Here is a 27,397-nt window from a genome sequence, read left to right as displayed (position 1 = left end):
GGAAATAGAGATAGGCAAATACAGGTAGAACCAGTAAAAAGACAGACAAATTAAGCCAACAGTACAGAATAGTTATTTTGCTCATTTGAGATAATGAACAAGGGGGTAGTCAGTAAAGATGAGGGAAGTTGAAATGTTGAAGGATTATGAATAAAAATGCATAAAATCTATTCAGTAGGAGAGAAATACTTTTAACATTGGTTCTTTCACCCACTGAAATATTTCCTGCTTTGCCCGATTAAATCCACCAGGAAATTGAGTTGGTGGTTGACAGAATCTACTCTACACAGTAAAACAATGAAATGTGCCTCCTAGTGGTGAAAAGGGCACAGTGCTGGTGTGTAAAATCAGCATGAGTGGATGAGCATACCCCACCGACGCAACAAACAATTCACTCACATTTCATTACTTTTTTTGTTTGTTTAATCAACGTATGCAGGTTTTACCCTGAACTCTAACATGAGAAACTACTTTCTGAAAACAGCTTTTTAAAAACAGCAGATATATTTCCCAGGTGTTTAGTAATCGGCTGATTACTGAACACCTGCAGTTGAAACAATCTTGAGTTTATATAATTTGCTTCCCAAATGGAATAGGGTGCCATTTGGGACACACACATGGATAGAACAACCTAGTTTGAGGTAACACATTCTAAAACCTGGGCATTGACCGTACAATCCCTATATTGGCTTGGCTGGTCCTTTGAAATGAATACAAAACATTGAAGGATACTCAAAAAAGAGATTGAAGAATATAAACGACAAAAACATTTAAAAAAAACATCCTTGAACGAACATCCTACACTTCCTCATACTGCAAGACATCATTACTGCCAAAAACAAAATAAACACCATGGTGTGTGTTCTTATAAGGATGTGAAAACAGTGGATACAATAAGCGACCAGACCACACAACCAACCAGTCGTTTTAACCACCTTAATTATACAATAGCCTTACCATCCGCTCCTTACAACAACAATTAAACAAACGCATGGAAATATTTAGGATGAATTAACAGTGAGCTGTCAATCAGGACTAGAATCTTTTCCAAATTGGTTAGTACAGGCAAAGGGGGAGGAGTCATCAACGCACCATGTTACCTAAAAACCTGGGGTTCTCTCCCTCTCTGGTCTTTTGTCTGAGAAGACTTGTATACCGCCTTCTCTGAGAAATATTTGGTAAGTGAGGGTCCATGTTCCCCATCCTTAGTCTACACACAACCCCATAGAGGCATGGTGTATGATGATGCTTCAATCAAATTGGGTCCAAATGGATGCCTCACATTGTTGGTGAATGAGGTGAGCTTTTCCCTTTCTCTGTAAAGCACATACGTGGAAAAGCGCTATACAGAATAAATCTAAATCAAACTGAAGACTTCTCCTCTAATCATCTTCATCATCGTCAATCAGGACCCTCTGTCGTTTGCGCTTGGCAGGGGCGGAGTGCGCATCCGTGTCTGAGTCAGCGCCCCCGTCTGCCCCCAGGTCCATAGTGAGAGGAGAGTCCTCTGTCAGGAGAGGAGACGGCAGTGTTAGCAATACAGCCCCATGTTTAAATGTCGTAGTAAATAATCTTTAAGCCTGGATGCCAGACCGTTTCTTCTGTAACAAACAGCAGTCATTGCCTAAACAGACTGGCACCCAGGCTATCATTTCTAGTTTATGGGTAAAAAAACTAATATGACTAGATTATGATTAGACGACAGCACAGTAGTACCTTCATCCTCATCACTGTCCAACACCACTCGGCTTCTCTTGGTGGAGGTCTTCTTCTCTGAAGATCTGTGATGGTAAAGGAGAAGAGAAAAGTCAGAACAGAACAGAGATATGCTATTACATAATAGAATGGACAAGTGTCTCACCTCTGAGGTGCACTGTCTGAATCTTCAACAGGTGTGAAATCTGGGAAAAGACAAATGTCATGGTAGATATAAAAGTGGGTGTTTCCGAATATAAAGTAGTTATTCATATTCTCATTTTTAGTAAGACAAAATAGCAGCCGTATTAAACTTAGAAATGTGTAAAGAGTTTGCAAATATGACCTTGTCTCTTAATAAAGTCATGGTTAACAAAGCAACAGCGTGGGATCAATCCTACGAGACCTCCACTGTTAATCAGTTACAAGAGGTATAAACTGAGTAGGAGATAACAGCTAATATATAGCGCCCTTCTTTGAACCAGGGCACATAGGGTTATGGTCAAAACTAGTGCACTATATAGTGAATAGGGTGCCATTTCAGACAACCAATGTCTAATCTGCTGACCTGTGTGTTCTGCTGAGGCAGAGGGCTGTTTCATCTTGCGGGCCAGCAGCAGGGCTCGGAGGGCCTGGGCTCTCTGCTCGTGAGAGTCTGCCTCCCCTTGCTGCTGTTCCTGGATGGGGCTCCCTGGGGTTGGCTGTTCCCACTCCTCTGCCCCCGCTGCTAGGGCATCCTGACTATGGCTAAGGACCTCCGCCGCTCCCCTCAGCTGGGATGGTCTCATCTGGGCTGGGATCCTCCAGAATGACTCCTAATCGATCACCAGACACACAGAGGAAATGTATTACCTATACAGTAGTCTATGGGAAAGCATGTTGAAAAACATCACTTCACCGCCTTTTATGAATGCAACTTTCTCAAAGTTTCACTGCCTCATATCAGCCAAATCTTGCATATAAGTAATTAAATTGAGGATTATTCCTATAATTTTAATCATGTGGGTAGGACAAAAAAATATAGAAATAGCAGAGTTCTCTCCTAAAGCCAACCTGTTCATCAGCTGGTGCTCGGACCCCTATTTTCCGTAGTAACCTCTGAAAGCTCTTTTTCTCCATGGCATCCTCGTTCTCCTCAGTCAGAGGGACAATTGGCACGGGCTGAAACAAGCCTGATGGCGAAAATAGAACGTTAACTACCACAATAAATCACACATTTCCTCAACCACACTTCAAGAATGCAGCAATTCACATTGATAAAGAAAAGCAAAATGCTCAATGCTGCGTTGTTTCCCCCAAATATTTTTTAGGTCACATTTTTTAAAAGTGGATTATTACTCACCTTCTTCCTCGCGGTGATCTGCCGTTCTGTTCAGGCAGTTCTGTAGCCACAACAGGGGTCCTGACATACCTGTTACGAAATACAGCTTTAGGGACCATTTATCAACTGTTGACCAACACCAACTGTTATGTGACCTTCTTGCCCATATTAAATCTTCTTTGATTAGCTTGTGTGATGTTAAAATGAAAAGAACATACTACTATACTGACACACAGAAGGGGTAGTCTGTATTGAAAACGTAACTGTAAACATGAATGCTCTGCTCTCACCTTCCTGCCGTAGAGTGTACACCATGGTCCTCAGACTGGCATTCTTCTCAACCATGCTCTCCCTCTCTGCCCTCCAGCTTTTCCTCCCTCTGGCTGCCGGAGCCTGTCTCTCCAGCTCCTCCCCCTCGCTCTCCTCTTCGTCTTCTTCCTCCTCCTCCTCCTCCTCGTCCATGGGCTCTTCAGTTAGACCTCCAGGGAGATGAGCCAGGAACTCTTCTTCAGTCTAACAGATTACACACAAATACTTTAATAATTAGTGGTGCTAGTTTTATGACATTTCTAGATCGCCAACCTATTCTATAATACTGGACACCCAGTATTACAATAAGAGACAAAAACAAAAAAAAAAAGTTAAATAAATTCATGTCACCATTCCCATCGCGGCGCTCTTCCCCGGAGCGTTAGGATTGCGCCGTCTCTTCTTGTGGAGTTCCCGTCGGTCGGAGACCAGGCCCATGCTGAGCAACTTCTCCACCATGCGGGCCCGGGAACGTTTAGCCGTCACCTTTTTCAGGATGTTCCCCAGCACATCTACAGAAATGTAACAACCACTCAGAACTGGGTTCAAATGATATCTGAATTCAAAATACTTCAACTGGGCTTTATTGAGCTTGTCTAGCACAAAGGAATCAATAGAACGGTCACAAAACAGCAAATTCGGAAAGCTTTCCAACACAGGTCTGCAACCAGTATCACCATGGAGACAAACAAATATGGCAACCGTTATCGCCATGGTAACATGGTATAGCATGGGAATCAAGGGCGCCTTCAGAACGTACCATCGGAGTCTCTGAACTCCTCAAACAGCATCTGTAGCTCTTCTTCCTGCTCCTCTGTCCACAGAACAATACGAGTGCCTTTCCTTCAGGGATGTCAAATCAGAAGCTATAGGTCAGGCTGTGTCCTTTCCATAATCTAACTAGCACTGACAAGTAAACAGTACGTTACATCTACGGACATTAATATGGAATAGGTTCTCTATGGTAAAAGCTATCAGGTGACAGGATGTAGCCTAGACATGAAGCCCCCTTGAATGACACGGACTAACCTCTGTTTCTTCAGGTCTTTTACACTGTCCACCAGTCCCATCGCCACCAACTGGGCCACCACCTGCCGACGCGTACGGGTGGTGTTGCTAAGCAACGGCAGCAGAGTCTCAACAATGTCAGGCACTGTGATAGAGCGAGAGTCAAAGGTTCAGAGACAATATGGAACAAGCATTCATGAACATACATTACCAGTCAAAAGTTTAGACACAATCATTCCAGGGTTTTTATTTATTTTTTACATCGTAGAATAATAGTGAAAACATCAAAACTATTAAATAACACATGGAATCATGTAGTAAACGAAAATAGTGTTAAAACAAATCAAAATATATAATATATTTGAGATTCTTCAAAGTAGCCACCATTTAACTTGATGACAGCTTTGCACACTCTTGGCATTCTCTCAACCAGCTTCAATTAACAGGTGTGCCTTGTTAAAATGTATGGAATTTCTTTTAATGCGTTTGAGCCAAAAAGTTGGGTTGTGACAAGGTAGGGGTGGTATACAGAAGATGGCCCTATTTAGTAAGAGACCAAGTCCATATTATGGCAAGAACAGCTCAAATAAGCAAAGAGAAACGACATAAAGGACATAAAGGTCAGACAACGTGGAAAATATCAAGAACTTTGAACGTTTCTTCAAGTGCAGTCGCAAAAACCATCAAGCACTATGGTGAAACTGGCTCCCATGAGGACCGCCACAGGAAAAGAAGACCCAGAGTTACCTCTGCTGCACAGGATAAGTTCATTAGAGTTACCAGACTCAGAAATTGCAGCCCAAATAAAATCTTCAGAGTTCAAGTAACAGACACATCTCAACATCAACTGTTCAGAGGAGACTGCGTGAATCAGGCCTTCATGGTCGAATTGCTGCAAAAAAACACTGCCAACCATTAATAAAAAGAAGAGACTTGCTTGGGCCAAGAAACATGAGCAATGGACCTTAAACCGGTGGAAATCTGTCCTTTAGTCTGATGAGTCCAAATTTTAGATTTTTGATTCCAACCGTCATGTATTTTTGAAAGGCAGAGTAGGTGAAAGGATGATCTCCGCATGTGTGGTTCCCACCGTGAAGCATGGAGGAGGTGGTGTGATGGTGCTTTGCTGGTGACACTGATTTATTTAGAATTCAAAACACACTTAACCAGCATGGCTACCACAGCATTCTGCAGCGATACGACATCTGGTTTGCGCTTAGTGGGACTATCATTTGTTTTTAAACAGGACAATGACCCAACACACCTCCAGGCTGTGTAAGGGCTATTTGACCAAGAAGGAGAGGGATGGAGTGCTGCATCAGATGACCTGGCCTCCACAAATCACCTGACCTCAACCCAATTGAGATGGTTTGGGATGAGTTGGACCACAGAGTGAAGGAAAAGCAGCCAACAAGTGCTCAGTGTAATTGGGAACACCAACACGGCTGCAAAAGCATTCCAGGTGACTACCTCATGAAGCTGGTTGAGAGAATGCAAAGTGTGTTCAAAGCTGTCACAAAGGCAAAGTACTTTGAATCTCAAATATATTTTGGTTTGTTTAACACTTTTTTGGTTACTACATGATTCCATATGCGTTATTTCATTGTAGAATCAAAACTATGTAGAAAATAGTCAAAATAAAGAAAAACCCTTGAATGTGTAAGTGTGTCCAAACCTTTGACTGGTACTGTATGGGATGGCTATGCCATAAAACACCAGATAGATGAAAGGATTGGTGATAAAAGTACAGGAAATTCAGAGGGGAGTGATGTCCTTTGTTTACCTTCAGAGTCGCGGTGCTCCTCGTAGAGTGTTCGCAGCTCATCCTCTTCCTCTGGCGTCCATTTTGCTTTCTTATTAGACTCCTCTCTGAGACGAGCATGAGAACAATAAATGACTTTTAAAAATGGAAACCTTGAAAAGCATTAAGTGTAGGAGAACACAGACACTTATTTAATTGACACCCAGGCGCACACACACACCCTTCTCCAGGCTTGCTGTAGCCCTCTGTCATCTCGCGGGCAGCTCCCACACTCTTCCAGAAGAGCAGCTCTACAAAAGCCTTGTTGTTTTTAGCCGCCAGGGCAAAGAAACGGTTCAGCACAAACTTAGCAAAGGTCACCAGCTCCTGTAGGGGGAAGAGAAAAATATTGGAACATGTAAGTGTATTAGATTCCATGTGCCTTGGTTACAGGATTTTAAATCCGAAGGGACTTGATATGTAATTTGAGTTACATGTGAGTATCTCCGGTAAAGATTCAGACCATCATTAGCCTGAAGCTGGTCCGCTCGCTTACAAATGCACTCGTCTTTTCAGTTCATCGGTTCATTAATCAACTGCAAAACGGCATCACAATCATTCCTCCCCTACGTGTGAGATTACACTAGAGAGCTCCCAGGGTAGCACCCATCTACCCCAGTGTTTTGGTGGTTCAGGTTCATTTATCAGGCACAAAACAGACCGAAACAGAGAGGGACTAGCTGAACTTGTCTAATAAACACTTAAAATTTTCCATTGCAACATTTTGCTACGGTGTTCCCTAATGAACGGGACCCTGGTTAACCTTATAGGCAGTGGAGGCAGGGTCTCCTAGGATCTTGTTGAAGAGGCAGAAGACAGAAAGCTGGAAGAGCAGGGCGTCCATCTTAAGGTCGACGGCCAGGCGGTGCAGCATGCGTGTGATGCAGTGGTTGGTGTGGGGGGAGTTCTGGGAGTAAGACCGGAGCAGGAGCAGGTAGGGACGTACGACGTTGGGGTTGGCAAACCTGGTAGGCAGGGCACATTGGGCAGTGAAGAGTTAAAACGGTCAGTGTTATCACAGGGCAAATGGAGTGTCTGGGGCTTATTCATTACAGTTTTAACATGTTCTGTTTTGTAAATGTTTTTATCACTAGTTCTTCATATTCAGGAGCCTGACACGGAGGCCCTGGTGATGCAAATCTGAGATCACGTGTACTGTAAACACTCAATTTGTGTCCCTCACCTCTTGATGAAGTCCAGGAAGTTGAACTCCGTCTCAGACACGCGTACAGACTCCAGCTCTTCCTCCTCCTCCAACTCTCCATCCTCCTCCTCCATCCCAGGTTCAGGGGGAGGTGGCCCTCAAAACAAAACAGTGTTTCTTAATCTACTTTATTTTTGTAGATATTAATGCATCTGCTAATATACACGTCAGATTAAATCATATCAATCCCATATTTTATAAATTACCAGGCCAGTGATGTAGTCAAGTCGCCAAACCGAGTCCAAGTCGAGTCCCAAGTACCTAGTGTTCGAGTCCAAGTCCTTTATACTTGAGTCACTTGGTAGTACTAAAAGCTGCAGTCCAACCATTTGTAAGGCTAACTACATAATACAGCTATATAACATTAGCTGTTGTAGCTAGTATGTTTAATTATACAAAAGAGAGATTTTCTGACAAAGTCACCACTGGTCGAGTCCTAGTCGAGTTACTTGTCATGAAAATTGTGAATCAAGTCAGAGTCAAGTCGAGTCCTGGACTCGAGTACTACCAACAGCGCCACAGAGACACTCACTGGGCAGGTTGGCAATGAGGATCTGTTTGAGGAGCTCCAGTTCCTCCTCTGGCTCCACATCAGCTGAACCAAACACATCTCCCTCTGGCCACACCTCCCTATGATAGAAATATATAAAGAGAATTATGACAACCACCATGTTTGTTATTGTAAAGTGAATGGCCCAAAAAGTAGCTTCGGATCAAAATGCTGTTTTGACTCTTGGTGGATCGACCCACGTGGATGTAGGGCACTTTGAGTTTAAGAAAAGCACTACCAAAATAAATAATAATATTGTAGTGTTCAATGGCGGATACATCTATAACCGATTTTCCCAAAAGAAGTCTATGAGAGCAGAGTCAGATTGAGTGTGTGACTGACCTCGCGGCTCGTAGCAGGCCCAGAGCCTCAGGGCCCAGTCTGTTGAGCAGGGTATCCTGGACACGCACCATGGCCTCAGTCCTCTGCTCCTCCAGGGGAGTCTCAGACGCAGCGTCAAATGGCACAGCGCCCTCTGTCAGAGCCTCCGACAACTGCAGCCATACAGACAGACCCAGATTTAGCACTCATACACATTAACAGCAACACACTAGGGCTGCATCTCAATAGATTAAACAATCTTCCTCTACTTGTCTCCTGTCCTCCATCTGCACTGATCTACACATACAATAGGGGAAAGCCATATGGCATTTGCTTTCACCAGTGAATATTATGAAGGAAACGAGACAGAGAGAGGAAGCCACTTTAGACAACCGAGATGCACCCATGAACTCCTCCCTAGCTGTCTGTTAACAGTGTAATGCTACAACATGAAGCCATGAAAGCACCAAGCAACAATCTGCCTCAGTAAATGGAATGGAGTCTGGTGGTGAGTAGACGAGACAAGCTAGCTGCTCCATGTGTTAACTGTCCCCTGGCTGATCCCCAAGGCTGATCCCCAACAGTGACCTGAAAGCTAGTGGCCCTCAGCTCCTCTGCCACGGCCCCCCACGTCTCCTCCAGTTCCTCGGGGGTGGTCTCTGCTGCAGTCGGATTCTTCCGGCCCTTAGACTTCTTACGCTTCACACGCTTCCTCTGCAGGAGGGAAGCAGAGTTGGATAACAGAAAATAAATCATATGAAGTGGAACTGAATCGACATATAGCCAGATACCCTTTTTGTAAATAACGAACTGTAGGGCTGTCATTTGATGCATGTTCAAGTCAACAATAATCCATTTTCAGCAACTTCACTATTTGACAAAATATCACCTTGCACTTATTCCTTTCACCCCTCTAGTGGCCCCTATCTGTCTGTGAGTAGAGAGTGAGGCTCACCTGCACCACCAGGTTGTTGCGTCCCTTGCAGAAGCGCTCCAGCATGCGCAGGAAGAGGTGGGTGGACTCCACCAGGTCCCTGAGGAATGTGCGAGGCTGCTTTGTCTCATCAAACTTCCTCAGCAGGGTCAAGAAGATCTCTCTGTACTCCATCAGGTAGAAAATGTTACCTGGAAGGGAGACAGAGGATTTAGATGTTTCGTTTAGAAAAATAATGAAAGAGGAAACAAAGAAGAGAAGAGGAAACGACAAGAGGTGGAGAGAAGAGCGGAAGACCGGAGAAGCGTCTCACTCTTGATGACGTTCGCGCTCTGTCTGATGTCCTCGTCTCGGGAGCGGTCCATCTCGTTCACCGTCAGCAGCAGCTCCTGATACGCCTTCAGAGCCAGGTGCATCCTGGAAGAAACATGCAAAAATGTATTTCTTACACGTTCAAAGCCAGAGATACACAGAAATGTACAAGCCATCCTCCATGTGGGCTCCATACGGTCCACGATAACATTCAAATTAGACTTCAAAACTTTTAGTGCCAACATGGCTCCCTTAAAAAATAACCCTGTTTTCCACACACACCTACGGGACCAGGACGAGGCCTCCTTGCGGTCGGTGAGCATCATCTCGTAGTAATTGGTGATGTTGCGCTCAATGAAGTGGAAGGCACGGATGGACATTGTCTCGGAGACCAGGTCAGCACGGAAACCGTTGCCGCGGTTAAAGGCCATGAAGAAGCTGAGAGCCCATAGGTAGTAGGTCTCGTCGTGCTGCTGCGCCTGTTCCCTGATCAGTCCCTCCTGTGGAAGCAGACAGAGAGACCAGCTGTGAGTGATGTCGCAAACTGCACTGAGCTCAGATCTGTTTGCATAGATAGGACTGAGAGTCTGTAATGTGACCGCTGTGTCTAAACAGGCCTCAAACCACAAGTGTGAAGACTGTTATATTGTGCAACATAGGGCTTTATTCAATCAAAATGTGGTAACTGAGTTTCTGGGATAAAGTTTTTTAATTTTTTTAAGTCCACTATTTCACCATCCAAACACACCTTCTCGCTGTGCAGGAAGAATGTTGCTTTTGACTGGGCCAGGAACCCAGTAACTCAACTTGGATTTAACTGGATTCACAATGTCACACAGCAACTTCCAGGAAAATATGGTTACTTTCAGAATTACAGTCAGAGTCCCTGTCTACCAATAATCTCTCCTTCCCAAAGTATGCACTTGTTCACTTCCTTTCAAGGATAAAAAAAGACAGGCAGACAGACTGGTATATGGGAACTCCCTCTACGACAGTCTTATTCAAACTTTTTAAGCGGGAACGGAATTGAACAAGAATTGAATGTTATTTGTCAATGGAAAAATGTATTTACATTTTTATATACAAAGGAAAAATTTATTTACATACAATGCTCAAAAAAAATAAAGGGAACACTAAAATAACACATCCTAGATCTGACCAAACCATCAGCCAGGAAGCATAGGAACTGAGAAGTGGTCTGTGGTCCCCACCTGCAAAACCACTCCTTTATTGGGGGTGTCTTGCTAATTGCCTATACTTTCAACCTGTTGTCTATTTGCACAACAACATGTGAAATGTATTGTCAATCAGTGTTGCTTCCTAAGTGGACAGTTTGATTTCACAGAAGTGTGATTGACTCGGAGTTACATTGTGTTGTTTAAGTGTTCCCTTTATTTTTTTGAGGAGTGTATATATATAAAAATGTAAATACATTTTTCCATTGACAAATAACATTCAATTATTTTTTTATCAAATACAATACATTTACTCAATTTTTTCTTTTTTTTTCTTTAAAGGTGCAATATGCAGAAATCGCTCCTCGATATCTTTTCAATAACCTCAATGATTTTATTTTCAGCTGTTTGAAGCTGGTGTACTAAACAGCAAGCAAGAGGTAAAAACATTTACGAATGGGAAACATAGAAGTAGAGCACATCAAACAGATCTACCGCGTCAAACTTGCTTTCAACAAGAAGGACATCTAGAACTCACATTTATATGTGAATTTGGTCCCGTCGCCCAAAAAGTTACATACTGCAGCTTTAAATCTTGGCGACCCCACTAACCCAGACTTTGAGTACAACTGCTCTAGGCCAGGCCAACACCAATCCAATGCTTTTAAATAATGAGGAGTAATGAACGAGTACACACTTCAGGAGGAAGGACAGATTATTGTGACGCACACCCTATATTGGGCAGTACACCCCCTGCAGTGTGATAGTCATTTCTTTGGCCATCATGACGTGTGATAACCCCTTCTCCTCACCTTGACCAGGTACATGAGGCGATTATAGCAGTTCTCCAGGAAGTCCATGCAGAACTCGCGCAGGAAGAGGCGCACGTTGAGGGCCGAGCGGCGTTTGCCCTCCGAGTCTCGAGCGTGCAGCTTCCGCTTGGGCACACGTCTCACCGCCTTGCCTTCATCGTGGGTGTAGTTCTTGAACTAGGACCAAAGACATGTAAGAAGGGACCGGTAGGATAACGAGAAAGGACAGATTTAACTACTTGACACTTCAGCTTGGAAATGCAAATGTTGGTTTTTCCATTCGTTACAATAGCTTTGACCTTTATCTAGGAAACCTGCTTCAAATGCCAACTCCCCGGTAATACAATTTTGGGGTACTGCTCTAGGATTTCGCACTCACGTTGTGAAGGCCTCGGTGGTAGATCACATCTTTCTCGCCAATGGACTTGAGTCCCTGAACCACATACGAGCCTCCAAAGCGAGAGTGTCTGAAAGAGAGGGAAAGGCATCAGACAATTCTGAAAGTATTTTTTTTACCTGGCATCTCTCCAGAGCATTGGAGGCTGCTGAGGGGAGGAAGGCTCATAATATTGGCTGGAATGGAGGAAATGGAATGGCTTCAAACACATAGAAACCATGTATTTGGATTCCATTCCACTTACCCCGCTCAAGCCATTATCACAAGCCTGTCCGCCCCTATTAAGGTACCACCAACCTCCTGTGCTCTAGAGCATATCACACTATCTTCAACTGCTCTGAGGTCAGATGGTATCTAATCTACATCTAAAGAGCATGTCTCGCTGAGAAAAACTGCCGAGATCAGTGTAGTTACCGGGTTCCTCTCTGGAGGGTGCGGCTGCGTTTCTCCGCTTGCTCTTTTTGTCGTAGTGCCTCCAGCTCCTGGGCATCTCTCTGTTTCTCCTGAGCTGAACGAGCCTGACCCGCACTCACCAGGAGTTCCGGCGTCTGCAGGGAGGGAGAACATACAATCAGAATCAATAGAATGGACCCTTTCATTAAAAGTAATATTCTGTGGGCTGTGTATCGGCAGCCATATTGGGTGTAGCAGAAGCTGGAATGTTTGATTAATTCTAAGCCTTTTAGATCATAATGCATAAGATTACACAGACAGGTACCTAGTCCTAGATGAGCAACCCTACTCTGCGATACATTATGGATATGGGCCCAGGTGTCTCCCTCTCTGGTCTCACCTGGTCTCTGAACATGAGGGAGATGACCTCCAGCACATGCATGCTCCACTGCTGCTCGCTCTGTGCAGAGGCTAGGAACTTGATCAGGTCGTCTAGACCACTCATGTGGATGGCCCACAGCAGCTTGTCATGCACACTGGCATCATCATCCACGTTCTACAGCCATACCAGAGGAGAAAGGAGGGAGGAAGCAGAAAAGGATAGGAGATGGGGAGGAGATAGGGAGAGGAAAAAGAGAAGAGGTAGGTAGAGAGAGAGAAGAGATGCAAGAGAAAGAAATAAAGGATGGGGAGTAGTGAAAGGTAGGAAAACAAAAAAGACACAGTGATGAAAAAGAGAGTTCAATACAATGAGAGATTGACAGATGAACCAAGGCTTAAAAAAAAACGTTAAAAAAAAATAATATATATTTTTTTTAACTTGGCAGGGTCTGCTGCTTGGGAATGTACCGAATGGGGTCACAGCACGACACAGTGAACTCTGACCTTCTCCTCGTAGGGGTCAGCGGGGACATGCAGTACATTCCTGACCAGCAGCAGAATCCTCTCAATCAGCAGGTTGTCTTCCTCCTGCCTCTGCTCCCAGTCCTGACCGACAGAGACAGATAAAGGGAGAGAGAATCATTTAACACAGAGCCACTGTTTCTCACTCTTATTTTTTGGAAAAGACCAGGATTATTTGTGGAGGACTCCATTCTGTGGTGTTGTAGTCTGAAAGTATAACACTCACCAGTTGCAGCAGGGTGTACAGGGTCTCACTCAGAACTCCAAACACCTTTTCATTGGCAAAAGCCTGAGGAAAGGGAGAGACACAAGGAGACGAGTCAACCATACACATCATACTGCTACATACAATCATTCCGTATTCCTCCCTCTACCCCTTAGAATGGGCTCAAATAGATAATCACAGAGGATGTGTTCCAAATGGCCCCAATAGAGCTCTGGTAAAAGGTAGTGCACTATAAAAGGGAATACGGTGTAGGTCTGGGAGATTACACACACACACACACACAAATGCAACAATTTAAGATTTTACTGAGTTACAGTTCATATAAGGAAATCAATCAATTTAAATAAATTGAGCAGGCTAATCTATGGATTTCACATGACGGGGCAGGGGTGCAGCACCTTGGCAGCCAGGCCTATCCACTGGGAAGCCAGGCCCAGCCAACCACAAAAGGGCTTTATTACAGACATAATCCTCAGCAGTGTTGACATACCTATTTGTAAGCATTTCTCCTTTGCCAAGATAATCCATCTACATGACAGGTGTGGCATATCAAAACGCTGATTAAACAGCATGATCATTACACCGGTGCACCTTGTGCTGGGGACAATGAAAGGCCACTTTAAAATGTGCAGTTTTGTCACACAATACAATGCCACAGATGTCTCAAGTTTTGAGGGAGCAAGCAATTGGTATGCTCACCTCAGGAATGTCCAGCAGAGCTGTTGCCAAGGAAAAATGTTAATTTCCCAACCAATTAGCCACCTCGAACTTCGTTTTAGAGAATTTGTCAGTACGTCCAACCGGCCTCACAACCACAAGCTACATGTATGGCGCTGTGTGGGCGAGCAGTTTGCTGATGTCAACGTTGTGAACACCCCATGGTGGTGGGGTTATGGTATGGGCAGGCATAAACTACGGACAATGAACACAATTGCATTTTATCGATGGCAATTTGAATGCATTGTTGTGCATTAATCCACCGCCATGACCTCATGTTTCAGCCTGATAATCCACGACCCCATGTCACAAAGATCTGTACACAATTCCTGAAAGCTGAAAATGTCCCTGTTCTTTCATGGCCTGCACACTCACCAGACATGTCACCCACTGAGCATGTTTTGGATGCTCTGGATTGACGTGTACACGACAGTGAGTTCTAGTTCCAGCCAATCTTTTATTTTACCTTAATTTAACTAGGTAAGTCAGTTAAGAACAAATTCTTATTTACAAAGATGGCCTAGGAACATTGGGTTAACTTGTTCAGGGGCAGGACAGATTTTTACCTTGTCAGCTCGGGGATTCGATCTAGCAACCTTTCGGTTACTAGTCCAACGCTATAACCACTTGGTTACCTGCCTCCCCAGCCAAGGCAAGCCAAAGCCTGGTTTAGGCAATATACTGCCCTGGACAGTAGCCTATACTCTACTGTACTGGACTGTGTTGGTCCTGCACTGGCAGAGTGTATTTATACACTGACCACACTAGGATCTCCCACAAACGGGCCCAACGCCCTAACCACTAGGCTACCTGCCACCCCGATCTCCAGCAACTTCGTACAGCCATTGAAGAGGAGTGGGACAACATTCCACAGGCCACAATCAACAGCCTGATCAGCTCTATGCGAAGGAGATGTCGCATTGCATGATGCAAATGGTGGTCAGCAGATACTGACTGGTTTTCTGATCCACGCCCCTACTTTAAAAAAATATATATCTGTGACCAACAAAATCAATGCATATCTGTATTCCCAGCCATGTGAAATCCATAGAATAGGGCCTAATGAATTTATTTCAATGGACTGATTTCCTTATATTAAAACTGTAACACAGTAAAATCTTTGAACATTGTTGCATGTTACGTTTGTATTTAAATTCAGTATAGCCGTCTAATCTTTATTTTATAAAATGTGCAAGAAGCATAGAAATACGTATTTTTTTTAAAGGAACTTGCTTAGACGTTCTCATTCTGAAAAATAAGCATTTTCTTATCCAGGTAGGCCATTTCAACACGTAAACAAAGTCAACAGGCTGTGTTCTAAAACAGTTGGAGACAGACAGGAGGGTGTATTCATAACAGTTCAACTGTTCTACCTTGTTAGCAAGCAAACAGATTCAAAAAGGCTAGACTTTAAATCTAAAGATTAGCTGGCTACTCACTAGCAGGGGGCTTGTGTTTGAGAGATTGTTTATGAGACCTGTGTTATTTTTCTATAGTGTCTGCTACCAGAAGTTAGTCAGTATTAGTGGATGTGCATTGTGCGTGGGTCTGGTTACATTTGTAACAAAAAGGAAATTTTCATAGATTTGAAAACCAGATCAGTAACTATTGCAAAAAATGGCTTATGGTTGAAGGCTTATATTTAGGCTACGTATAATTTTACAAGCCCCGAATTCATTCGATTATTCCTGACTGTTTGAAATGCAGTGTATAGGTGACTTGTTTGAGATTGATATATATATATATATATATATCAAACAAGCTGACAAGGTAAAAATATATATATAAATGGGTTAGGGTTAAAAATAGAGATGATTTTTGGGCCATATCACCCCCTTATAGGGTGCCATTTGGGACACAACCATTGGGGCATCAGGTAGTCTAGTGGTTAGTGCGTTGGGCCAGTAACCGAAAGGTTTCTGGATGAAATCCCCGAGCTGACAAGGTAAAAATCTGTCATTCTGCCCCTGAACAAGGCACTGTTCCCTGGTAGGCCGTAATTGTAAATAATAATTTGTTCTTAACTGACTTGCCTAGTTAAATAAAGGTGAAATGTAAAAAATAAAAACACACCTACCTCCTTATAGGCCTGTAAATAGGATACCACTTCCAGGAAGTGATGTCTGACAGTGGGGTCATCTGGGACTTTCCCGAAGCAGAGCAGTGCAGGTTGGGTAAGGTTGACCATAAGCCTGTGAGGGAACAGAGACAGCATCAGAACCACACTATAACCAAAACACATGATCCAATATCCAACATTCATCCAGGCTTCTAACAACCTGTTCAGGGGCGAACTACATTACATATTTTCTAGCTATTTAACTTCATGCACCCGATACAGGCCTGTACTGAGGGTGTGTGTAGTGTACCTGATGCAGTATTGAGGATGTGTGTAGTGTACCTGATGCAGTATTGAGGATGTGTGTAGTGTACCTGATGCAGTATTGAGGATGTGTGTAGTGTACCTGATGCAGTATTGAGGGTGTGTGTAGTGTACCCGATGCAGGCCTGTACTGAGGGTGTGTGTAGTGTACCTGATGCAGTATTGAGGGTGTGTGTAGTGTACCTGATGCAGTATTGAGGGTGTGTGTAGTGTACCTGATGCAGGCGTCAAACAGGGACTTGTCCTGGCTGTGCTGGGTGATAATGGGCAGCAGGTCATTCTGGAGGATTTGGCCCGCCCCCAGCTGCTGACGGGTGTCCCGCGTGTCATCCTCATGCCGCAGGTACCGGATCAGGTCCTTCACACTCTCTACAGGGGACACACACAGGGTCAGAGTGCATATAAAAGCCCTATACATGAATTACATTACTTATTGAGTGCAGTCCGGCCTAGGTCAGATTATCACAAGTAATTTAAGTTGCTTTGACAGTAAATATACTGTAAATCCTCCCTAAACACAGTAATTCATGTCAAGACTGGGTCCTAGTACACAGTACTACCTTTGGCACTGTGTTTATTGCCCAGCAAGTGTTGTTAGCCAGTGTGTGTAGCAGTTCACCTAGACAGTCAGGTTCTTTGTGGTAGGTGTCTCCTTCCAGGTACCCGAGGGCACTGCACGTTGCTAAAAGCTCACAGTTCATCACGTACAAGTCCATACATCACCTGCCTGGCACGGGAGGAAGAGGTGATGCTCAACCTGACACACAGCAATCAGGAAATAGAGAGAGATTTATAATGAGGTGGGGAAGGAAGAAGTCTTATAATATATAGTTCTGGGAAGACTAAAAAAGTGTACACAACACAAAACAAAAATAACTATAGTGAATATATTATGCCCCAAAAAACTAGACTGAATAATACACCTGTAGGCTAAAAGATCACCTGGATTTCAACAGCAGAACCGAGGCGTTTAGACGTCAGTTCATAGGTCGTTCAAACCTGTAGGAGACAGAGACAGTCAGACATTGTTATATGGCCTTTACCAGTCTACGCACTAGAAACAATTCAGTTCAAACGGTATTAGAAAGTCACAGCCACAAGGAATAATCAACATAACTACTAGTGCTTTTCTTGGTATATTATCAACTAATAATTGAGCTGGAATTGCAATCTGCATGTTTTTCAGTGTGAGAAACTAAGAGCAGATTGAATGTCAAGAGGACATCTTTGCTGCTTGGCCGTGTGTCTCAATTGCTCCCTTTCAAACACACACTTTTACTGTGACAAGATCCAAGCGGACAGTCTTGAGTTGAAAGGCATACTGTCAAATCACACTTACGGACAATTCCAGCAGAGCGATCTGATCCAGGATTAGCCCAGAGTACAGGACCTAGTGACATTAACCATCTGACCTCATCTGGTCAGCGACTTCAAGTAAACAGAACAGTAACATCCTTAGGAAATGGAGTGGATGAGAAGCAGCCTTTTGTTTTGTACACGGAACAGCTCATGCATCCCTGCTCTCCTCTGAATTGTGAGATGGGCTATGGCCATTTTAAAGAGAGATTCTATTTCAGCCTCTGACTAACCTGGTTATGTAGGCAAACCGAAAATGGAAATGAACCATGAACAGGACTACAAGTTCTCACAGTTCCACCTTTTTACCGCTACACGGGCATACGAAGGACTACTCCACTTGAAAAGAGACTCCCATCAGCTCGTCTAGGCTTCTTCACACACCTAGTACTGCTACATTCTATAGAAAACCCACATGAACCCGATTGACCCGCTCTAATGAGACTGCCAGTGAGAACCTCTATTCCTCTAAGCACTAACAAAGCACAGTGAGACGAGGGGCAACCCAGCGGAGAATGACTGACCCCTCTCATTGAAGCTACGGGAAATTTAAACAGGATCCCCCATTATAATGAATGGAAAAATGGCAATATTTGTGGTCAATCTTCATGTAAATAAAATCGAAGACAATCATGGTACCAATTATTGCTTCTTACACCAGATGTGTGTCCTTGAACCTATTATTTTTTATTCACACACAGAAGTAGTTAAGGATAATTTAGTTGCTAATGGCAGTCAGAAGTAGCCGGGTCGGCCTTCACCTTCAGTTACTCAATGAGAGAGGGCAGCACTGAGCTGGCCTGCAACGTCACTTACTGGGCATGTTATGTCTCTGTGAGACGCCATCTTAACATACTTAATTTGGCTTCAACGCGCAATTGAGTCTTTACATAGGAATGAATGGTGTCACGTGATCGTGGCTTTGTCCATTCATACAGCACACAGAGTATACAAAACATTAAGAACACCTACTTTTACCATGGCATAGACTGACCAGGTTAAACCAGGTGAAAGCTTAGATCCCTTATTGATGTCACTTGTTAAATCCACTTTAAAAATCAGTGTAGATGAAGGGGAGGAGACCAGTTAAGGAACGATTATCAAGCCTTGAGATATGGATTGTGTATGTGTGCCATTCAGAGGGTGAATGGACAAGACAAAATTTACGTGCCTTTGAACGGGGTATGGTAGTAGGCGCATACCGGTTTGTCACACTCAACAGTTTCCTGTGTGTATCAAGAATGTTCCACTACCCAAAGGACATCCAGCTTACTTGACACTGTGGGAAGTATTGGAGTCAATATGGGCCAGCATCCTGGGGGGTTCCATGCAATATTAGGAAGGTGTTGTTTGGTATACTCAGTGTATACAATCATTGGGGCAACACCATCTACGATGTAACAACTAATAACTGCAATGTTATAATCCAGTAATAGGCTATTTTGGGGGCGGGGGGGGTACACATACACAACAATAGAAGATCTGGCTCACAATTTCCATATAAATCAATATGGGAAAATTAATCTGGGTCTAACTCAAATCTGTAAACAAAGGCCATCATCTCCAAGAAGCAGTAAAGGTTTACTTCACATAGCCTAAATCTTCTCAGGTGTGAGTGAACCTATACAGTGCCTTGCGAAAGTATTCGGCCCCCTTGAACTTTGCGACCTTTTGCCACATTTCAGGCTTCAAACATAAAGATATAAAACTGTATTGTTTTTGTGAAGAATCAACAACAAGTGGGACACAATCATGAAGTGGAACGACATTTATTGGATATTTCAAACTTTTTTAACAAATCAAAAACTGAAAAATTGGGCGTGCAAAATTATCCAGCCCGTTTACTTTCAGTGCAGCAAACTCTCTCCAGAAGTTCAGCGAGGATCTCTGAATGATCCAATGTTGACCTAAATGACTAATGATGATAAATACAATCCACCTGTGTGTAATCAAGTCTCCGTATAAATGCACCTGCACTGTGATAGTCTCAGAGGTCCGTTAAAAGCGCAGAGAGCATCATGAAGAACAAGGAACACACCAGGCAGGTCCGAGATACTGTTGTGAAGAAGTTTAAAGCCGGATTTGGATACAAAAAGATTTCCCAAGCGTTAAACATCCCAAGGAGCACTGTGCAAGCGATAATATTGAAATGGAAGGAGTATCAGACCACTGCAAATCTACCAAGACCTGGCCGTCCCTCAACTTTCAGCTCATACAAGGAGAAGACTGATCAGAGATGCAGCCAAGAGGCCCATGATCACTCTGGATGAACTGCAGAGATCTACAGCTGAGGTGGGAGACTCTGTCCATAGGACAACAATCAGTCGTATATTGCACAAATCTGGCCTTTATGGAAGAGTGGCAAGAAGAAAGCCATTTCTTAAAGATATCCATAAAAAGTGTTGTTTAAAGTTTGCCACAAGCCACCTGGGAGACACACCAAACATGTGGAAGAAGGTGCTCTGGTCAGATGAAACCAAAATTGAACTTTTTGGCAACAATGCAAAACGTTATGTTTGGCGTAAAAGCAACACAGCTGAACACACCATCCCCACTGTCAAACATGGTGGTGGCAGCATCATGGTTTGGGCCTGCTTTTCTTCAGCAGGGACAGGGAAGATGGTTAAAATTGGTGGGAAGATGGATGGAGCCAAATACAGGACCATTCTGGAAGAAAACCTGATGGAGTCTGCAAAAGACCTGAGACTGGGACGGAGATTTGTCTTCCAACAAGACAATGATCCAAAACATAAAGCAAAATCTACAATGGAATGGTTCAAAAATAAACATATCCAGGTGTTAGAATGGCCAAGTCAAAGTCCAGACCCGAATTCAATCGAGAATCTGTGGAAAGAACTGAAAACTGCTGTTCACAAATGCTCTCCATCCAACCTCACTGAGCTCGAGCCGTTTTGCAAGGAGGAATGGGAAAAAAATGTCAGTCTCTCGATGTGCAACTGATAGAGACATACCCCAAGCGACTTACAGCTGTAATCGCAGCAAAAGGTGGCGCTACAAAGTATTAACTTAAGGGGGCTGAATAATTTTGCATGCCCAATTTTTCAGTTTTTGATTTGTTCAAAAAGTTTGAAATATCCAATAAATGTCGTTCCACTTCATGATTGTGTCCCACTTGTTGTTGATTCTTCACAAAAAAATACAGTTTTATATCTTTATGTTTGAAGCCTGAAATGTGGCAAAAGGTCGCAAAGTTCAAGGGGGCCGAATACTTTCGCAAGGCACTGTAATTCCACACTTCAAGTAATTCTAGCAAACCAAGTACCTTCTTTCATACATTGAGTACCAATGTATATTTAAATGTTTCCATTTGCCTACAATCTCACTTCTTGGAACATAAACAGTGTGGACTTAGGGTAAATTGTTTCGGTTAAATGTAGAATACATGTCCATGCGAGCTGTCTAAAGCTGTAATAACGTATCCCAAAAAGTGAATGTAGGATTTTAAAAACACAACATTACCGAAATGTACAGTGCATTCGGAAAGTATTACGTTACAGCCTTATTCTAAAAATGGATTAAATTACCTTTTTTTCCTCATCAAGGCAAAGATCTTGGGAAGGGTACCAAAAAAATGTCTGCAGCATTGAAGGTCCCCAAGAACATAGTGGTCTCCATAATCCTTAAATGGAATACGTTTGGAACCACCAAGACACTTCCAAGAGCTGTCCGCCCGGGCCAAACTGAGCAATCGGAGGAGAAGGGCCTTGGTCAGGGTGGTGAACAAAAACCCAATGGTCACTCTGACAGAACTCCAGTGGAGATGGGAGAACCTTTCAGAAGGACAACCATCTTTGCAGCACTCCACCAATTAGGCCTTTATGGTAGGGTGCCCAGAAGGAAGCCACTCCTCAGTAAAAGGCACATGACAGCCCGCTTGGAGTTTGCCAAAAGGCACCTAAAGGACTCTCAGACCATGAGAAACAAGATTCTCTGGTCTGATGAAACCAAGATTGAACTCTTTGGCCTGAATGCCAAGTGTCACGTCTGCAGGAAACATGGCACCATCCCTACTGTGAAGCATGGTGGTGGCATCATCATGCTGTGGGGATGTATTCAGCAGCAGGGACTGGAAGACTGGAAAGATGAACCGAGCAAAGTACTGAGAGATCCTTGATGAAAACCTGCTCCAGAGTGCTCAGGACCTCAGACTGGGGCAAAGGTTAACCTTCCAGCAGGACAACAACCCTAAGAATACAGCCAAGACAACGCAGGAGTGGCTTTGAGACAAGTCTTTGAATGTCCTTGAGGGGCTCTGCCAGAGCCCAGACTTGAACCCGATCAAACATCTCTGGAGACACCTGAAAATAGCTGTGCAGCAACATTCCCCATCCAACCTGACAAAGCTTGAGAGGATCTGCAGAGAAGAATGGGAGAAACTCCCCAAATACAGTTGTGCCAAGCTTGTAACGTCATACCCAAGAAGATTCAAGGCTGTAATTGCTGCCAAAGAGGCTTCAGCAAAGTACTGAGCAAAGGGTCTGAATATCTATGCAAATGTGATTTCAGTTTTGTATTTTAAATAAATTTGCAAACATTTTTAAAAACCTGTTTTTGCTTTGTCATTATGGGGTATTGTGTGTAGAATTATGAGGAAAAATAAAAATTTAATCAATTTTAGAATGAGGCTGTAAGATAAAATGTGGAAAAAATCAAGGGGTCTGAAAACCTTCCAAATGCACTGTTATACTACTAACAAAATGTAAACTCTTTCCCTTTTACACACAGTGCATTACTTTTCCAGAAGTTGCGTAAAGGCTCACAACCAAATTTGACACAAAAACCACACCTGGTTACTGATGAACAAAACATGACAAATACATAGTATCATGAGGACTATAAAGCAGGTTTAAACAAACAGAACGTTAGCTCATCTTATCTATCACATCCTCTCATCATATCAGAACATGAAAGCCCCACTCTCTGACAGACATGCTTACGGGCTCCCAAGTGGAGCAACAGTCTGAGGCACTGCATCTTAGTGCTAGAGGTGTCACTACAGACCCTGGTTCGATCTCGGGCTATATCACAACCGGACATAATCGGGAGTCCCATAGGGCGGTGCACAACTGGCCCAGCATCGTCCGGGTTAGGGGAGGGTTTGGACGGGGAAGGCCGTCATTGTAAATAAGAATTTGTACTTAAACTGACTTGTCTAGTAAAATATTAATACAATAAATAAGAACTACAGCAGCCCCTCCACACAGATCAGAAAGCACTCTGGCAACGTTTATACTTCTCAATGAGCAGCAAGACATTTAAGCAGCCTATGAAATCCCCCCCGTTTTTAAACTCTTCAGAAATGAGCTGTAGTTCTAGTCTAGCTACAAGAATGTGGTCATTCGACACTTTCCTTAATGCAGAAACGAGCAAATGCTAACGCTAGCATTTAGCCCAACATAGACCTCTAATCACTCTACCACCATCTTATCAACCCTTATATCTGCAGCAATCTTACGGATGTGCCAACCTGATACAACACAAGGAACTAGATGGTAACTTGACATTAAGAATAATTGGTGGGACTTGCTTTAACTCTTTACAAGTATTTTTATGGTAGTGGAAGAAGTTTAAAAATGTTTTACTTAAGCAAAGAAGTTAAATATAGTCAAATAATTTGTCTGATTACTTTGGATAGTGGGGCAATTAGATCACATATTTCATCACAAATAACTACTCACTACCACACTTTTTACACTACTACAGTACATGCAAACTGTAATAAGAGTACAGTAGACAAGGCATTGTTGAAGTTTAAAATACATTTAAACAACTTCTATCCCAAGCATTTATCCCTTACCATATATTTTGTTAATCAAAATGATAAAGCTGTTAAAAGCTATGACTTGAATAGATAAATAGCACAGATAGAGAAATAAAGTATGAACACAGGGATGGAAGACCTAATGGATGGAGGGATAAAACGAGGTTAAGTTATGCTGGACACATGACATCTTTAACAATGCTTTTTTCTGATAAAAACTAGTTCATTGCATCTGCTGTAGAGCCCAGTTTCATAATATTACCATATGTCCCAGCTGCTTGCCGTAGTTTTAAAGTAATCCTGACAAAACTGGCCTTATTTTAGGGCATTTTTCACCCTGCCAGCTCCTATTAGTTCTATTGAGCATCGTGGCACCAACTCGCCTTCCGAACGTTCTATTCCCAGCTTATTGTTTTACGTCACAATGCCTGCTTTGCTATTGTTGGCAATGAGACCTGCCCACCTGTCGTTCGATTCCATTAATTTACTATGGGCTCGCGCTAGTGTCCAGCTCAGCCAACGTTCTTTTGGCAGTTTTCAACCTTGGGTAAATTTTGACTCGTTCTATTGTCCAGCCTAGTTAGGTTGAATAGATTGGTATGATAAAGGAATTAACTTATGGTTAAATGTGTGGATGGTGTGTGTGTGTGTGTGTGTGTGTGTGTGTGTGTGTGGGGGGGGGGGGGGGGGGGGGGGGGGGGGGGGGGGGTAGTAGTTATTGCTGTTCTGATTTCAGATTTGAATATCAGAAAAGTAGACAAAGGTGCCATACTCTTTTTGTAAAACGCACAAAAGTGATGTTTGAATGAATGCTTACGAGCCTGCTGCTGCCTACCATCGCTCAGTCAGACTGCTCTATCAAATATCAAATCATAGACTTAATTATAACATAATAACACAGAAATACGAGCCTTTAGTCATTAATATGGTTGAATCCGAAAACTATCATTTAGAAAACAAAACGTTTATTATTTCAGTGAAATACAGAACCGTTCGGTATTTTATCTAACGGGTGGCATCCCTAAGTCTAAATATTCTTGTTACATTGTACAACCTTCAATGTTATGTCATAATTACGTAAAATTCAGGCAAATTAGTTCGCAATGAGCCAGGCTACCCAAGCTGTTGCATATACCCTGACTCTGCGTGCAATGAACGCAAGAGAAGTGACACAATTTCACCTGGTTAATATTGCTTGCTAACCTGGATTTATTTTAGCTAAATATGCAGGTTTAAATATATACTTCTGTGTATTGATTTTAAGAAAGGCATTGGTGTTTATGGTTAGGTACAGTCGTGCAGCGGTTGTGCTTTTTTCCGCAAATGTGCTTTTGTTAAATCATCCCCTAGCGTTGAATCGATTATATGCAACGCAGGACACGCTAGATAAACTAGTAATATCATCAACCATGTGTAGTTAACTAGTGATTATGATTGATTGTTTTTTTATAAGGTAAGTTTAATGCTAGCTAGCAACTTACCTTGGCTTCTACTGCATTCGCGTAACAGCCAGGCTCCTCATGGAGTGCAATGTAATCAGGTGGTTAGAGCGTTGGACTAGTTAACCGTAAGGTTGCAAGATTGAATCCCAGAGCTGACAAGGTGAAAATCTGTCATTCTGCCCCTGAACAAGGCAGTTAACCCACCGTTCCTAGGCCGTCATTGAAAATAAGAATGTGTTCTTAACTGACTTGCCTACTTAAATAAAAGGTGTAAAAAAATATATATAAATAAAATCGGCAAAATAGCATTATTCAGTCAAGACATAAGGGCTCCAACGCAAATGCATATATTTTGCCAACCAGCTGACAATGTGTCAGTCTGTTTTCCAAACAACATATTTACTTTTGGGACTTGGCAGTATGAGTGTAAAGATTGGCAGGCCCATTCATAGTGATAAACCCCTGCTAAAATGATTATCATCTCAGACACTTAATAATATTATAATAACGCTGCAATGTATTGAAGTACTATTTCTACTGACAGCAAAGTCGTCACTAGCTAGTTAAGACAGCCACAAAGAGATTTTTTTTATTTCACCTTTATTTATGATAAACCCCACCTACTTATTTATTTTGTATCTGATTTTAAACCTTAACCACACTTCCCACCTGGACATTTCTACAACTCAGCTAATCAATCATATTAAATCAAATAATTGTGTATTAATCAGACTACAAGTCAGCATGCAATGCTGTCAAAAAATGTATTAGTAAAAAAACTGCATAAAAAGGGACAGCATTTAGACACCCGATACAATTCCAATCAGTCAATATAATCGACAACTGTCATCAGAAATCAAGCGATATGAATCAGACAGTGGGGCGCCGCCTGGCCCACTAGTTGGTCAGAAGGTTCAAATCAACGTTTCATATCGAGGTGTAGATGTACTGTAGATCGAATTGCACTCAAAAATGTTCTTCCCTACTATGGGTCATTTTAGCGGGCTATTCCGGGGTAAAAACACTTACAATTCCATTACGTACCTTTTTGACGAAGGGAAAGGACATCAGAAGATTGTCTAGTTTAGTTACAGCACAATAAAAAATAATAGTAATTACAGCCTACTCGGAAATTACGATATGAAACGTTGATGTGAACCTTCTGAACTAGTGGGTAAGGCAGCGCCCCACTGTCTGATTCATTACGCGTCGATTATATCGACTGATTGGTTCTATATGGGGTGATTTCGCTTCTGAATGTAGGATGATCACAGAATAGCAGTTGTACTTGTACCTGGATGCAACACACATTCAGTGCTTAGTAAACGACTCCTGGCGGGAAGATACAAGCACACAAGTTTGTATAAACTGGACAGGTATGACTTGACCAGCGTGGTTGGCCAGGGAACATTAGCTAAATGAAGCAAATGTTATCAACGCATTTCACTCCACTGTTATGGAAGATTAAACAGGTTTGACACGCACACATTATAACATGATTTATAAGCGATTTTTTTTTAAACAAGCAATTCCATCGTTTGCCGATGCGGTGTTTGCTAAGTTAGCTAAGCTAGCAAAAAATACTAACGTTCGTTTACACAATCATTCAATCACACAAAGTTGGCAACTATACATACCAGACCGCGGTGATGGTAAAATGGACCTTTGTGTTCTGATTACAGTTATTAATATATTAGCTAAGTAATGAAAATGCCATTTTCACAATAAGAGAAGTCCATATGCACTGTCCAGTTTAGCGCCTAAACTATTCGTGACGATTCTAGACGGATGTTCTTCTTCTTCTATGACGTTTAACGACGGTTGGCATCCCAAATGCTGCATTACCGCCACCTACTAGACTGGAGTACAACTCCCTTATTCTTTGCTTGAAAATAAAAAATGTAATCAATAAATACCCTACCACTTAACAATTTCAAAATTATATAAAATTAAATGAATACCACCCTACTCCACTAATTAAATGTATTTATTCCTACCTCATGCCATCATCCTGAAAGGATGGGGCACCACTTAACACACCCTGTAACTCTTCTGATGTCAAGTCTCGCACACCAAAATACCTCTCTGCTGCCACCACAACCTACATTTTCTGCGACTTCCGTTCCGTCCCTGCAGTACAGTTGATAACCTTTGCTATAAATGCCAAAAATCCAATCTTACTGAAACGTATAACTTTTTGGCCTATCCCCCTGTACTGGTATATCTCTACCACTCCCCCCCAACCCATCTTCCTCTACTTTCTTCACTACCTATGACAACTTCTGCACTACTCTAACCCTGGAAACCTCAATCTGCCTCTTTCGCACAGGACATTTCTGATCCCCAGCCCCATGGG

General features: G+C 42.8%; 1 protein-coding gene across 2 annotated transcripts; it reads right to left on the bottom strand.

The window, feature by feature from the left end:
* Nucleotides 1-405: 405 nt before the first annotated feature.
* LOC139370998 (protein timeless homolog) lies at nucleotides 406-26,827 on the bottom strand. 2 transcript variants are annotated; one of them, XM_071110958.1, is made up of 31 exons: nucleotides 26,679-26,827; nucleotides 17,404-17,460; nucleotides 17,081-17,218; nucleotides 16,677-16,830; nucleotides 16,156-16,270; nucleotides 13,362-13,424; nucleotides 13,118-13,219; nucleotides 12,633-12,788; nucleotides 12,254-12,387; nucleotides 11,822-11,909; nucleotides 11,443-11,619; nucleotides 9,738-9,955; nucleotides 9,457-9,560; nucleotides 9,165-9,334; nucleotides 8,798-8,923; nucleotides 8,231-8,382; nucleotides 7,871-7,968; nucleotides 7,318-7,435; nucleotides 6,898-7,099; nucleotides 6,316-6,461; nucleotides 6,117-6,202; nucleotides 4,355-4,478; nucleotides 4,086-4,168; nucleotides 3,677-3,837; nucleotides 3,307-3,529; nucleotides 3,038-3,106; nucleotides 2,749-2,867; nucleotides 2,264-2,510; nucleotides 1,862-1,901; nucleotides 1,717-1,781; nucleotides 406-1,507 (listed from the first exon to the last, which is right to left on the bottom strand). In XM_071110958.1, exons 3-31 carry the CDS (start codon nucleotides 17,175-17,177, stop codon nucleotides 1,383-1,385), a joined length of 3,762 nt encoding a protein of 1,253 aa, XP_070967059.1. In that variant the 5' UTR covers nucleotides 17,178-17,218; nucleotides 17,404-17,460; nucleotides 26,679-26,827; the 3' UTR covers nucleotides 406-1,382. The 2 variants fall into 2 exon arrangements, with proteins under 2 accessions (XP_070967059.1, XP_070967058.1); XM_071110957.1 differs by lacking the exon at nucleotides 26,679-26,827 and having other exon boundaries at nucleotides 17,385-17,420.
* Between the last annotated feature and the right edge of the window lie 570 nt (nucleotides 26,828-27,397).

This window comes from Oncorhynchus clarkii, chromosome 17, assembly GCF_045791955.1.
Source record: "Oncorhynchus clarkii lewisi isolate Uvic-CL-2024 chromosome 17, UVic_Ocla_1.0, whole genome shotgun sequence".
In the NCBI taxonomy this organism is placed as follows: Eukaryota; Metazoa; Chordata; class Actinopteri; order Salmoniformes; family Salmonidae; genus Oncorhynchus; species Oncorhynchus clarkii.
This window is presented reverse-complemented; position numbering and strand designations above follow the sequence as displayed.

Coding starts and splice junctions, on each gene's coding strand:
- LOC139370998 (XM_071110958.1), bottom strand. CDS start 17,177: ATGGACTTGTACGTGATGAACTGTGAGCTTTTAGCAACGTGCAGTGCC. Junction 8,383..8,797: donor TGAGGGCCACTAGCTTTCAG/GTCACTGTTGGG, acceptor GTATGGCTGCAG/TTGTCGGAGGCTCTGACAGA. Junction 2,868..3,037: donor AGATCACCGCGAGGAAGAAG/GTGAGTAATAAT, acceptor TTTCGCCATCAG/GCTTGTTTCAGCCCGTGCCA.